This window comes from Kogia breviceps, chromosome 9 (genome assembly GCF_026419965.1).
Source record: "Kogia breviceps isolate mKogBre1 chromosome 9, mKogBre1 haplotype 1, whole genome shotgun sequence".
Taxonomy (NCBI): Eukaryota; Metazoa; Chordata; class Mammalia; order Artiodactyla; family Physeteridae; genus Kogia; species Kogia breviceps.
In genome coordinates this window covers 113,185,572-113,201,307 of record NC_081318.1, presented here as the reverse complement: position 1 = coordinate 113,201,307, position 15,736 = coordinate 113,185,572, and the positions used below count along the sequence as shown (strand labels likewise).

Sequence of the window (15,736 nt, the reverse complement as noted above, 5' to 3'; positions counted from 1 at the left end):
CAGCACATTAAAAGGATCATACACCATGATCAAGTGGAGTTTATCCCAGGAATGCAAGGATTCTTCAATATACGCAAATCAATCAACGTGATACACCATATCAACAAACTGAAGGAGAAAAACCATATGATCATCTCAATAGATGCAGAGAAAGCTTTTGACAAAATTCAACACTCATTTATGATAAAAACCTTGCAGAAAGTAGGCATACAGGGAACTTTCCTCAACATAATAAAGGCCATATATGACAAACCCACAGCTAGCATCGTTCTCAATGGTGAAAAACTGAAACCATTTCCACTAAGATCAGGAACAAGACAAGGTTGCCCACTCTCACCACTCTTATTCAACATAGTTTTGGAAGTTCTAGCCACAGCAATCAGAGAAGAAAAAGAAATAAAAGGAATCCAAATAGGAAAAGAAGAAGTAAAGCTGTCACTGTTTGCAGATGACATGATACTATACACAGAGAATCCTAAGGATGCTACCAGAAAACTACTAGAGCTAATCAATGAATTTGGTAAAGTTGCAGGATACAAAATTAATGCACAGAAATCTCTGGCATTCTTATACACTAATGATGAAAAATCTGAGAGTGAAATTAAGAAAACACTCCCATTTACCATTGCAACAAAAAGAATAAAATATCTAGGAATAAACCTACCTAAGGAGACAAAAGACTTGTATGCAGAAAACTATAAGACACTGATGAAAGAAATTAAAGATGATACAAATAGGTGGAGAAATATACCATGTTCTTGGATTGGAAGAATCAACATTGTGAAAATGACTATACTACCCAAAGCAATCTACCGATTCAATGCAATCCCTATCAAATTACCACTGGCATTCTTTACAGAACTAGAACAAAAAATTTCACAATTTGTATGGAAACACAAAAGACCCCGAATAGCCAAAGCAATCTTGAGAACGAAAAATGGAGCTGGAGGAATTAGGCTCCCTGACTTCAGACTCTACTACAAGGCTACAGTAATCAAGACAATATGGTACTGGCACAACAACAGAAATATAGATCAATGGAACAGGATAGAGAGCCCAGAGATAAACCCACACACATATGGTCACCTTATCTTTGATAAAGGAGGGAAGGATATACAGTGGAGAAAAGACAGCCTCTTCAATAAGTGGTGCTGGGAAAACTGGACAGCTACATGTAAAAGTATGAAATTAGAACAATCCCTAACACCACACACAAAAATAAACTCAAAATGGGTTAAAGACCTAAATGTAAGGCCAGACACTATCAAACTCTTAGAGGAAAACATAGGCAGAACACTATACGACATAAATCACAGCAAGATCCTTTTTGACCCATCTCCTAGAGAAATGGAAATAAAAACACAAATAAACAAATGGGACCTAATGAAACTTAAAAGCTTTTGCACAGCAAAGGATACCATAAACAAGACCAAAAGACAACCCTCAGAATGGGAGAAAATATTTGCAAATGAAGCAACTGACAAAGGATTAATTTCCAAAATTTATAAGCAACTCATGCAGCTCAATAACAAAAAAACAAACAACCCAATCCAAAAATGGGCAGAAGAACTAAATAGACATTTCTCCAAAGAAGATACACAGATTGCTAACAAACACATGAAAGAATGCTCAACCTCATTAATCATTAGAGAAATGCAAATCAAAACTACAATGAGATATCATCTCACACCGGTCAGATTGGCCATCATCAAAAACTCTAGAAACAATAAATGCTGGAGAGGGTGTGGAGAAAAGGGAACCCTCTTGCACTGCTGGTGGGAATGTAAATTGATACAGCCGCTATGGAGAACAGTATGGAGGTTCCTTAAAAAACTACAAATAGACCTACCATACGACCCAGCAATCCCACTACTGGGCATATACCCTGAGAAAACCATAATTCAGAAAGACTCATGTACCAAAATGTTCATTGCAGCTCTATTTACAATAGCCAGGACATGGAAGCAACCTAAGTGTCCATCAACAGATGAATGGATAAAGAAGATGTGGCACATATATACAATGGAATATTACTCAGCCATAAAAAGAAATGAAACTGAGTTATTTATAATGAGGGTGGATGGACCTGGAGTCTGTCATACAGAGTGAAGTAAGTCAGAAGGAGAAAAACAAATACCGTATGCTAACACATATATATGGACTCTAAGGGAAAAAAATGTCATGAAGAGATTAGTGGTAGGACGGGAATAAAACACAGACTTACTCGAGCATGGACTTGAGGATATGGGGAGGGGGAAGGGTGGGCTGTGACGAAGTGAGAGAGTGGCAGGGACATATATACACTATCAAATGTAAATTAGATAGCTAGTGGGAAGCTGCTGCATAGCACGGGGAGATCACCTCTGGGCTTTGTGACCACCTAGAGGGGTGGGATAGGGAGGGTGGGAGAGAGGGTGATGCAAGAGGGAAGAGATATGGGAACATATGTATAACTGATTCAGTTTGTTGTAAAGGAAAAACTAACACACTATTGTAAAACAATTATACTCCAATAAAGATGTTTAAAAAATTAAAATTAAAATTAAAAAAAAAAAAAAAGAAAGAAAGAAAAGCATGATATGTTACTCTCTTACTTTTCCTTAAGTAGCTTTAGAACCATACCACACTTAGATTGTGAAGTGAAATACAGATTAGCTCTGAGAACTGCCTGACTGCAAAGAGCTGAGAAAAAGGAAGGAAGGTTGAGGAAGAGAGTGATCAAGACGGTGGAGGAGTAGGACGTGGAGCTCACCACCTCTCACAAATACATCAAAGCGACATCCACACATGGAATGACTCTCACAGAACATCTACTGAGACCTGGTAGAAGACCTCAGGCTTCAGAAAGGGCAAGAAAACCTCTACGCAACTGGGTAGGACGAAAGAAAAAAGAGAAAAACTGAGAGGGGAATTGGGATGGGGCCTGCACCCCAGGGAGGGAGCTGTGAAAGAGGAAAGGTGCCCACACCCTGAATGTCCCCTCACAGGCAGGGAGATCAGCCTGGACAGAGGGGGAGCTGTAGACCCTTGGAGGAGAATCCAGCAACCAGTTTACAGAAGGCAGAATGGAGAGAGACCTGCACAGACGGGAGATGCCACCGCCCTGCACTACCCAGCCTGAGACACGTGTCCGCCGGGGCGGGTGGGGGCTGGGTGCTGAAGCACAGGCTTCGGAGCTCAGACCCGGGGAGAGGACTGGGGTGGGCTGCCTGAAGGGGCTGGAGTGTGGTGTGGCCATGACCAAGGGTGTACCCGGGGCCCGTCAGAGAGGCAACGTGCCACTGTTGGAGGACGTGTGAAGGGAGGGGCGGGGCCGCCACAGGAGCTTATTGATTTTCTGTCTCAAAGAGCTGTCCACTGATGCAAGTCGGGTGTTAAAGTTTCCTACTATTATTGTATTCCTGTCAGTTTCCTCCTTTACTCTCAGGCAACACAACACCACCTACGTGAGCTTCTGGGGCGGGCGTGAGCCACCGCTGCCGCTGAGAGTGTTGGGAGTGGGCGCCAGCTGCCACTGCCGTCGCAGGCTCCAGGAGCACGTGCAAGCCGCTGCGGGCTCTGGGAAGACACACGAGCTGCTGTTGTGGGCTCTGGGTGGGCAGGTGCCAGCTGCCGCCACCGCTGAGAGCTCCAGGAGGGGGCACCAGCTTCCCTCACTGCTGCGGCTCCAGGAACATGCAAAAGCCGCTGCATCTGCACACTCCCTAATCAAGGGGATAGTGGCCAACACGTGCTGAGGAGAGGCAAAAGGCATCCATACTAAACGCAGCCCTCGCACCAAAAATATTAAACCTACGCAAGCTACACGGAGATGCTCCTGCATATAAATAGCCGTCTAAGACCACAGTTGGCAACTGTTTCTCCTAAACGCAGAGAAAGAGAAATACAAGTACAATGAAGGAGCAGAGGAACCACTCCCAGTTAAAAGACCAAGAGAGAATTCCCCAAAGGAACAAACAATGAAACAGACTTCTTCAGTTGAACAGAGAAAAAGTTCAAAAAGGTGGTACTGATCATAGTGAAGGTATGAGGAAAGGCTCTGGACAGGAGAGCCAATTACTGGAAAAAAGGACTAGAGACAATAAGGAGGAGCCAAGGAAAATGACAAACTTAATTTGCCAAGATGAAAGCTGAGCTCCAGGCAACGAGTGACAGAATGAATAACAAAGAACGAACACGTGAGCTGGAAGACAGAATGATGGAAATCACTCAATCAGAACAGCAGACAGAAAGCCAAAAGAAAAAAAAAGGAAAGCAAGATAAGAGATTTATGGGATAATATAAAGCATACCAATCAATGCATAATACGGATTCCAGGAGGAGAAGAAAGAGAAAAGTGGATCGAAAATGTTTGAAGCAATTATGGCTGAAAGCTTCCCAAACCTAAAGAAGGAAACATATATCCAGGTACAGGAAGCACAGAGGGTCCCAAGTAAGATGAACCCAAACAGACGTACACCAAGACACAATTAAAATGGCAAAAGTTAAAGAGAGGATTCTAAAGACAGCAAGAGAAAAACAAGGAGTTAATTACAAGGGAACCCCCATAAGGCTATCAGCTGATTTCACTATGGAAATGTTGCAGGCCAGAAGGGGGTGGCAAAATATATTCAAAGTCTTGCAAGGGAAAAACATCTGCAGCCTAGAATACTCTACCCAGCAAGATGATCATTTAGAAGAGGAGGAGAAAAAATTTCTCAGACCAGCAAAATCTAAAAGAAGACAGTGATACTAAACCTATCCTAAAAGAAATATGGAAAGGTCTTCTCTAAATAGAAAAGCAGCAACAAGCTATAGGAAAGAGGGAATAACAACTGGAAAGTCAATCACTTAAGCCAATATACAAATGAAAAAGAAAAAACATTTTACATCTATTTGTGAAAGCGATGATAACCACAACAAACTTCAAAAGAATAAACATGAAGACGTAAAAGAGAACATTCAAATCATAAAACGTAGCGGAGGAGAATTAGAAAATGTAGATTTTTCAAAAATGTGTTTGAGCCTACAATGACCATCAGTCTAAAGCAAGTAGATATAGAAAGGGGTTAACATACTTGAAAAACAGGGTAACCACAAATCAACAACATATAATAAATTCACAAAAACCAAAAAGAACAGAACACAAGCATAAAATAACAGGAATCAAACCACAAAAAGAAAAACAAGAAGCGAAATAAAGGAACAAAGAAGAAACACAAAATCAATTGGAAAACAAGGTTTAAAATGGCAATAAATACATATTTATCAATAATTTCCTCAAATGTCAATAGACTAAATGCTCCGATCAAAAGACAGAGTGGCCAACTGGATAAAAAAGAAGAGCCTGCAATATGCTGCCTACAAGAGACCCACTTCAGGGACTTCCCTGGCAGTCCAGTGGTTAAGGCTCTGTGCTTCTACTACAGGGGGCACAGGTTCGATCCCTGGTTAGGAACTAAGATCCCACACACAGCATGGCACGGTGGGGCCGAAAAAAAAAACAACACTAGAGATCCACTTCAGGGCAAAAGAAACACAAAGACTGAAAGTGAGGGAATGGAAAAAGATATTTCATGGAAACGGAATTGACAAGAAAGTGGCAGTCACACTACTCGTATCAGACAAAATAGACTTTAAAACAAAGGCCATAAAGAAGGATAAATAAGGACAGTATATAATGATAAAAGGATCAATACAAGAGGAGGATTTTATACTCGTCGACATATATGCAACTAATATCAGAGCACCCAAATACATAAAACAAATACTAACAAACATAAAGGAAGAAACTGACAGGAATACAATAATAGTAGGAAACTTTAACACCCGACTTGCATCAGTGGACAGCTCTTTGAGACAGAAAATCAATAAGGCAACAGAGATCCTAAATGATACAACAGAACAGTTAAACTTAATTGTTATTTTGGGGACATTACATTAAAAAAACAACATACACATTCTTTTCAAGTGCACATGGAACATTCTTTAGGGCTGACCATATATTAGGGCACAATACAAACCTCAACAAATTTAAGAGTACAGACATTATTTCAAGCGTCTTTTCTGACCACAATGGCATTAAAATAGAAATCAACCACAGCAAAAGAAATGACAAAAAAACAATTACATGGAGACTAAACAACATGCTACTACGAAACCAATGGGTCAAGAAGGAAATCAAGAAGGAAATTTAAAAATACCTTGAGACAAATGACAATGAAAACACAACCATACAAAATCTAAGGATGCAGCAAAAGCAGTTCTTGGAAGTTCATAGCAATACAGGCCTTCCTCAGAAAACAAGAAAAATCTCAAAAACAACCTAACCTACTGCCTAAAAGAATCAAAAAAAGAACAACACCTAAAGTCAGCAGAAGGAAGGAAATAATAAAGATCACAGGGGAAATAAATAAAATAGAGATCAAAAATAGAAAAAAATCAATAAAGCCAAGAGCTGGTTCTTTGAAAGGGTAAACAAAATTGACAAACGTCTGGACAGGATCACCAAGAAGAAAAGAGAGAGAAACCAAACAAAATAAGAAATGAAAAAGGAGAACTATCAACTGATACTGCAGAAAAAACCATAAGAGACTGCTATGAACAATTATATTTGAACAAATTGGACAACCTAGAGGAAATGGACAAGTTTCAGGAAACATACAGCCCACCAAAAGATGAATCAAGAAGAAATTGATAATTTGAACAGACTGATCACTAGAAGTGAAATAAAATCTGTAATAATAATAAAAAATTCCCTATGAACAAAAGTCAAGGACCAGATGGCTTCACAGGCAAATTCTACCAAACCTACAAAGAAGAGCTTTTACAGATCCTTCTCAAACTCCTCCAAAAGACTGAAGAGGAGGGAACACTCCCAAAGACATTCTATTAAGCCACCATAGACCCAATACCAAAACCAAAGATACCAGCAAAAATGAAAATTACAGGCCATTATCTCTGATGAATATAGATGCAAAAATTCCCAACAAAATATTAGGAAAACGTATCCAACAACACATAAAACAATCAGACACCATGACCAAGTGGGATTCATCCCAAGTTAACAAGGATGGTTCAACATAGGCAAACTGATGTTATACACCACATGAACAAAAGAAAAGACTGGGACTTCCCTGGTGGTCCAGTGGTTAAGACTCCGTGCTTCCACTGCAGGGGCATGGGTTTGATCCTGGTCAGGAAACTAAGTACCGCATGCCACACAGCGCAGCCAAAAAATTTTTTAAATTTAAAAAAGAACAAAAGAAAAGACAAAAACCACATGATCATCTCAATGGATGCAGAAAAAGCATTTGAAAAAAATTCAACATCCACTCGTAATAAAAACTCTTACCAAAGTGGGTATAGAGGGAACATACCTCAACGTAACAAAAGCTATTTATGACAAACCCATAGCCAATATGATAACAGTGAAAAGCTGAAAGCCTATCCACTAAAATCTGGATAAATACAAGGATGCCCACTCTCACCACTTCTATTCAACATATTACTGGAAGAGTTAGCCACAGCAATCAAACAAGAAATAAAAGGCATCCAAATTGGAAGGGAAAAGGCAGAACTGTCATTATATGTAGATGACATGATGCTACACATAGAAAATCCTAAAGACCTGACACAAAAACTACTAGAACTGATAAATGAATTCAGCAAGGTAGCAGGGTACAAGATTAACATACAGAAATCTGTTGCATTCTTTACACTAACAATGAAATACCAGAAAGAGAAAGTTAAAAAAAAAATAACAAAAAGCAAAAAAACAACCTTTTAAAATCACATCAAAGAAAAATACAAGAAAATACTTAGGAATAAACCTGACCAAGGAGGTGAAAGACTTACATGCTGAGAACTATAAAACATTAATAAAGGTAATTAAAGATGATTCAAAGAAATGGAAAGATATCTCAGGCTCTTGGATTGGAAGAATTAATATTGTTAAAATGGCCATACTAAGCAAAGCAATCTACAGATCTAATGCAATCCCTATCAAATTACCCATGACATTTTTCACAGAACTAGAACAAATAACCCTAAAATTCATATGGAACCATAAAAGACCCAGAATTGCCAAAGCAATCCTGAGAAAGAAGAACAAAGCAGGAGGCATAACCCTCCCAGACTTCAGACAATACCACAAAGCTACAGTAATCTTAAAACAGCATGGTACTGACACAAAAAACAGCCATATGGATCAATGGAACAGAACAGAGAGCCCAGAAATAAACCCACACACCTACAGTCAATTAATCTTTGCGACAAAGGAGGCAAGAAGATACAATGGGAAAAAGACAGCTCCTTCAGCAAGTGGTGCTAGGAAACGTGGACAGCTGCATGTAAATCAATGAAGTTAGAACACACCCTCACGGCATACACAAAAATAAACTCAAAATGGCTTAAAGACTTAAATGTTAAGACATGACACCACAAAACTCCTAGGAAAGAGCATACACAAAACATTCTCTGACATAAATCCTAGCAACATCTTCTTAGGTCAGTCTCCCAAGGCAATAGAAATAGAAACAAAAACAAACAAATGGGACCTAATCAAACTTACAAGCTTTTGCACAGCAAAGGAAACCATAAACAAAACAAAAAGACAACCCACAGAATAGGATAAAATATATACAAATGATGTGACCGACAAGGGGTTAATTATCAAAATATACTACAATGAGGTACCACCTCACACCAGTCAGATGGCCATCATTTAAAAAAATCTACAAATAACAAATGCTGGAGAGGGTGGGGAGAAAAGGGAACCCTCCTCTACTGTTGGTGGGAATGTAAGTTGGTGCAGCCACTATGGAGAACAGTATGGAGGTTCCTCACAATACTAAAAATAGAATTACCATATGACCCAGCAATCCCACCCCCGGACATATATCCAGACAAAACTATAAGCCAAAAAGATGCATGCACCCATATGTTCATAGCAGCACTATTTACAATAGCCAGAACATGGAAACAACCTAAATGTCCATTGACAGATGAATGGATAAAGAACATGTGGTATATATAAACATACAATGTTATAATACTCAGCCATAAAAAAAGAATGAAATCGTGCCATTGCAGCAACATGGATGGACCTAGAGATGATCATACTAAGTGACTAAAGTCAGAAAGAGGGAGACAAATACCATACGGTATCACTTACATGTGAAATCTAAAACATAACACAAATGAACCTCCCTTCGAAACAGAAACAGACTCACAGACATAGAGAACAGGCTTGTGGTAGCCAAGGGGGAGAGTGGGTGGGGTAGGGAACGACTGGGAGTTTGGGGTTAGCAGATGCAAACTATTACATACAGAATGGATAAACAACAAGGTCCTACTGTATAGCACAGAGAACCATATTCAATACCCTGAGATAAACCATAATGGAAAAGAATATTAAATATTAAATTATTAATTTAATAATTTAAATATTAAAAATATTAAATATTAAAAGAATATTTAAAAAAGAATGCATACATACGTAGATCTGAGTCACTCTGCTGTACGGAGAAATTAACACAACGTTGTAAATCAACTATACTTCAATTTAAAAAAAAGATGAGAAATCCTCTTCCATAAAGAGCATTAAACTGAATACAACACTCACCAGAAAAATAAAGTCCACAAATCACATAAGGAGGAGAAGTGCCAGGATGAGGGAAGGCCACAGAGGAGGCAGCACTGGTGCTAAAGAAAGTTAAGGCTTCAAAGAGTTAAGAGGAGAGACTCCAAGTAGAAGACCCAACATTACCAAAGCCTGGGAGTTGGGAAAGAACGGGACACACCTGGGGAACCACTCGGAGGGCAGGTGTTTGCAATTTGGCTCTACAATGGGTTGGGCCACAGGTGAAGGGCTTCAGACAGTAACTTCATTCTGTGAGCAGTGACAGCCTGTGGGGGTGCATGTGTCCTGAGGAGAGCTGCACATTGGATTCATCTGGTAGTGGCGGGGAAGAAAGAGGTATTCCTCGAGAACCAGAGGTCATTTTCAAGGTGTTAGCAGCAGAGGTGTGGGAGAAGGGAGGGACACACAAATGCTTCAACAGTGAAAACGGAGAGAAACCACGGTTTCTAGACTAGGTGACAAAACCAATAAAAGAAATGGAGATGCTGGGATATGCAGAGATGAGAAGAAAGATGCAGAAGTGTTATTTCATAGGAAAAGCAGTATCCTCGTTGAATATTATGGGATCACAATGCTATTTAAATATGAGGAGCACCTGACTCCAATGGAAAACAAATACTGATGTGCAGCTCTTTCATTTTAATAAAACCAATGAGCTTTCCACATGCTGTTAGAAAGCCGAGGCTTATAACTACTTTTGAATCCTCTAGGAAGTTTCAGAAACGCTCCCGTCGGTACTCACCGGCTCTCTAGAAACTGTGAGGCAGGGAAAATGTTTATTAGTCAGCTTGATTTTCAAGGTTCGGGCATTCTGGGCAGTTTTCAAGGCTCGAGATAAACTTTCCGATGTTAGCTCTAAATAAATCGCATTGTTTTCTGCGGAGACACCTTCCACTTGAAATTCGCTGAAGAAGTTCTCCTAAGGGAAGAAAAGGGGGAACGTGTGTGCTCTTTCGGCGGCATTCGTGGCGGGCAGGGGTGGGGGCGGTTTGCAGGCCTCTCAGAGCCTCCGCTCACCTGCTCCAGCTCACACCACATGCTCACCCCTCCACGGGCCACCCTGTCAGAGAGGACGAAGTTCCACTTCTCCGGACTGATACGCAGAGTGCAGGTTTTGGCAAGCCTGGCTATCACGTTACTGACTCCTACAGCGAAGGATTCGAGTAAGGAATTACTAAGAAGCATGCCAAGTATCCCAGACTCTAACTTACCTCGCAGAACTCCCTGTTCGGCCCGACGAGCTGGCCGGTGGGAAAATCACGTTTACGCTGGTGCCCACCGGGAAGCCTTTAATGCCTCCCACAACCCTGCGCGGTTCGCATCACCAGCCATCAGCGCTGGAATAAGGAAACCCAGATTCGGAAGTGAACTGGCGCCGACTGGCCGCCTTCATCCCTCCCACGTCCACTCGGGGCCGCCGGGTGCTGCAGGGATGGCGGCAGGGCCAGGCGCCGCAGGGGGCGGGGGAACCAGCGGGGCCCGGGCTGTGAAGGACGGTCTGCGCCAGATAAAGGTGTCTGTGGCGCCAGCGGCCGGGTTAAGAAAAGACACGAGACAGGACTCAAGCCTCAGGGACAACCCCCGGCACCTGCGCCCGCCCCATCCTCCAGCGGCCCGCCAGCCCAGCGCGGCCCCATCCTCCTCGCGGGGCCCCGGCCGCTTGCACTGCCCCCTCCGGGCCTCCCGCCCTCCCCTCTGCCCTCCTCCCCGCCGCCCGGGGCCGACGCGGCCCCCACTCACGCGTGAAGTTGTTCTGACAGGCCGCATCCACGAGCTTAGCCCGAAACTTCATGGCGCGACGCAGCCCGTGCGGGGCGCCCGTGCGCGGCCCGCTCCAGGGACCCCAGCCTTACGCTGCCCGCCGGAAACGCCACCGCGGGCCTGGGTTCTGCCTGGCTTCCCCGGACGCCCGCCCGCGGAGGAGAGGAGGGCTTTCGGGTCGCGCCCCTGGGCTGAGGCGACCTCTGCCGGAAGTGACGCGTCCTCCGCCCGCAGGTGCCGGAAGTGACGCGTCCTCCGCCCGCAGGTGTCGGAAGTGGTTCTGACGATTTGAAGTTTGAGCTCCGTGATCCCTATTTCCAGTTCTCCTTTACAGCATGAGAAATAACATCAATCCCTTATTTAGAAAGTATTGAGTAGAGTTACCGCTTAAGTACACACCTCTCTGGGCTAGGGGAGCTTTAGAACCTCCCTCGGCTCAGACGTTCGCACTAGTACCTCCGCGGTGCAGGACCACGTGGGATGATGTTGTGAAATTGTTTCAAATTTAAACTTTTAAACTGTGCAAAACGCAGGATGTTTAAAGAACACTGATGTGAAGTGTTAATTTTGGAGTCTTATCTCAAGATGAACTTCACCAGAGCCTGTTAAAAAAAAAATCTCACAGCAGAGGGGCTTCCCTGGTGGCACGGTGGTTAATAAAAATCCGCCTGCCTATGCGGAGGCCACGGGTTTGAGCCCTAGTCCAGGAAGATCCCACATGCCATAGAGCAACTAAGCCTGTGTGCTGCAACTACTGAGCCAGTGCTCCCTAGAGCCCACGCACTGCAACTACTGAGCCCGCGTGCCACAACTACTGAAGCCCACACGCCTAGAGCCGGTGCTCTGCAACAAGAGAAGCCACGGCAGTGAGAAGCCCGCGTGCACTGCACCAAAAGCCCCCACGCAGCAAGAAAGACCCAACGCAGCCACAAATTAATTAATTAATTAATTTAAAAAAAAATCTCACAGCAAAAGTGACATAAATGGAGTGGTAGAAGTTTGAAAAACAAAACGAGAAATAGAACAATTGTCTCCAACTTGGTTTTTCAGAGACAAGATTGTCCATGTTACGAATGTTTTATTTTTAATGTGCTTTGCAAACAGAAGCCTACAACCTTGTTTTTACCTTGGTGTATAGAATCAAGGTATGATAAACAGTAAAAACAGATCCTTTTAAAAGTGCAAAATACGAAAATTACAAGCAGTTCTGCCTATTTTAAGACTATAACATGAAGGTAGACTCCAATCTACATTTTTACAAGTGTTTGCCAAGCCAAACGTGATTAATGTCACATTTAAATTTTTTAGTAAGGAAACATGCTTTTTAGTACTTCACAAGTTAATTTTAAAGTAGATACATCATTGAATGAGGTGGTTGCTATGGAGGTCATGAATATGATTAAATACTAAGTAAGCTTTGTAAACAGTGTTTCATAATATATTGATATTTACTTCAAATCACTTATTTTTTTGCCATAAAATAAGAAAACCGAGTTGTTTAGTCATAACAACATCAATGGTGTTGGGTGTTGTGGGGAAAATTGTCTAACCATGGACGATGAGTTGTTCTGTTCAAGAGGAAAAAAATTAAAGCTCTTTGGCAATATTAACAAAAAAAGATTTTTAAAAAAAATTTGCTAAGAAGATATGTGAGTATACATTCTGCACAAAGGCCCAAATGATATAGGGAATTTTGACCCAACAAATATAAAATTAAGTTGCAGTGACCTTTTCTGGAAAGATAACAGGAATCTTATGTTTTCTTGCAGTTTTCTTAAATAGGTTTGGCAAATTAATAATTCAGGCTAAGCCTGTCATTAGGACTCAAGTGCTATTGTTACTTGGTTCCCATTCTTGAAAGAGTAGCAAAGATGGGTGGTCCAGAAACTAGATAACAGTCTTTGGTACAGGGAGAATTGGCAAACTTAAAGCATTTGAAATGATTAGAAATGTATTTGGGTCAATTTTACCAAAGTAAACTAATTTATATTTTGATATCTCTCTAATTATAGCTATTAGTTGATAATCCATACATACTTAATGAACTGACTTGAATTTCATTACACTAATGAGGCTGTGTCTTGCTTCAGTCTTTTGGACCTTTTTGCTGTGGTTTGCTCTGTGCCGTACCATCTCTCAGAGAGGCACGCCATCCTGGATCCATCTTTATTTATGAAGGTCATAATCCATATGATAATATGATTATAAATCAATAAAAATGGACTTTTTGCATGCTTCTTAGAAAAAAATAATAATTCAATAATTTCAGTATTGATCATTAAATATATTGACACTACTTCCCTACATTTCTTCCAAACGTTTTGAAGGCAAGGAATGAGGTCACCAGAGCTCTCTAGAAGCCTGTGTGGTACTGATTTTTCTAATGCAATGTGTAGTCATATTGTTGTCTTTCTAGCTAATACATAGTATTCTAATGTATATGATTATAAGATCCGGGGAGCAGTGTTGATGTTACTCATGATGTTTGTTTATTGTGCAAGGAAATGCCCTCATCTTGCAAATGGAAATACAATGAGTGAAGCATACAAAACATCAATCAGGGTGTGGAGTTGGAAGTAAGGAACTAACCTTTCTATAGCTGCAGAGATGGTAAACTCCACCTAGATAAGTATCATGAATTTAGTAGCTGTCACCCAAAGCTGCATCCGAATTTTTATAGAAGTCAAGTCTGCTCCCCTTCTCCCCACCCCATCTCTCCAACATGAAGGGCAACAACATTTAAAGGTGGACCCCAAATTACTAGCTGTTATCAGGATAGGAAATTGGCTTTAAAAGGGAAAAACAAACCAACAGAACAGAAAACTATTTCTTTTTCTTTTAACATAAATGACAGATTTGGGAGTGTCAGAATTCTGGGCGATTGACGCGAAGGCTTATTTAATCCCAAATTTAAAATTAACTTGTTTTCTTGCCAACTAACATATTCCCATCATCCCTTAAAACTGACCAGCTCTTGATTTTATGACCTATTTCTCGAACCCATCCTCTCTCCATCCCTGCCACTGCCCCCTTCCCTTTCTTCCTCCTGTACCCAACAAAACACTTCTCGAATGTTCCTGGCTGGCTCACAAGCCTTCCCAACCCTCACTGCACCAGCCCCACCAGAATCATCAGATGTGTTATGAACAGGGGCCATGCAAACGGGATGTAAAGCGGAGAACATGACAGATGGGTCTTTTTGCCCTCAAGCTCTGCGTACATCTGTCCTGTCTGCAGTCCTTCTCCTTCTCCATTTTACCCCTCACATCCTCTATACACTCTGTCCACTTGGAACAGCTTAGTTTTCCCAGTCGAATGTGCCCGTCTCTTTCCAAGCCTTTGTGTTCCTTCCCTGTGCAAGGCCCTTTCTATCCTCCCCCCACCCCAGGCGGACCTGACTTGCCCTGGAGGACCCAACCGGATGTAGAATTTGTCTCCTCCATCCCCTGAAGCCCTGGGCTATCATGCTGACTGTCCTTTTAAGTTCCCACAGCACCTAGCAGAAGCCCATCAGAGCACTTACTATGCTGAAACCACTCTGCTTCTGTCTCACTCCCCAACTAGGCTGTAAGGCTCCTTGAGGACATGGGCTCTTACTTACTTCACAGCCCCAGAACCTTGTACGGTTTTGCACCCCTCCGTCTATGCCAGTACTTGGCATGGACTGATGACACTTCATCCTGTATCAGACCATCAGAATCACAGTCAGAGGCAAGCAAGCAGGTTCAGCCTAAGGCCAGCCCCTCGGTCTTAGGGGCGTGTGGCCCAGCAGAGGTACATGGGCAGCGTGACTGAGAGCAGGGGCGTGTTCCCAGATGGCCCTGCTCAGGCCCACCGCCCAGAACGTCTGGGACCCAGGGTAGAACGGGTTGGGGGGTGGGGGGCAGGCAGGTCCAGGGAGCAAGCCAGGAGAGCACAGGGACACCACCTAGGGCCACGACACACAGGACCGACGGAGAAGCCACCTCCCCGGGCGCAGGCTTTTCTCAAACTAGCCACAGCGCAGTGAGCCCCCACATTCTAAACGGGAGACTTCGAGATGCTCTGGCAGCCTTCCGATTCGACGCCGGGGCTGAAGACCCACCAATTCCAGTCGGCTGCCGGTGCTTCTTGCAACTGTCCTGGTGAAGCAGGGAGAAAATGTGAAGTCCCGGGAGAGAGGTGAGACCCTGTCTACAAATAAGGCCTGACCCCACAAGAAGCCCCCCAAGGCGTTCACAGCCTACAGCCTGCGTGACCATCCCGGCGAAGGGCCAGAGTGCTGCCCCCAGGGCTGCCTTCCTCCAGCGCTGCTCAGGCCACTCCAGCCACAGGTGTGAAAAGCCCAGGGACCGCAAGATTGTTCCACTTCAT

At 42.7% G+C, this 15,736-nt stretch overlaps 1 protein-coding gene across 2 annotated transcripts in view; it reads right to left on the bottom strand.

Moving 5' to 3' along the window:
• Window positions 1-11,631, bottom strand: part of LOC131762289 (checkpoint protein HUS1-like) — a 31,586-nt gene extending 19,955 nt beyond the window's left edge. For both annotated transcript variants that reach the window (XM_067042986.1, XM_059073771.2), the window contains exons 1-3: window positions 11,363-11,631; window positions 10,640-10,767; window positions 10,365-10,541 (exon numbers count right to left, since the gene is read on the bottom strand). In XM_067042986.1, the coding sequence (XP_066899087.1) occupies window positions 10,365-10,541; window positions 10,640-10,767; window positions 11,363-11,414 (357 nt within the window). In that variant the 5' untranslated portion in view covers window positions 11,415-11,631. The remainder of the gene's footprint in view (window positions 1-10,364; window positions 10,542-10,639; window positions 10,768-11,362) is intronic.
• Window positions 11,632-15,736: the final 4,105 nt, after the last annotated feature.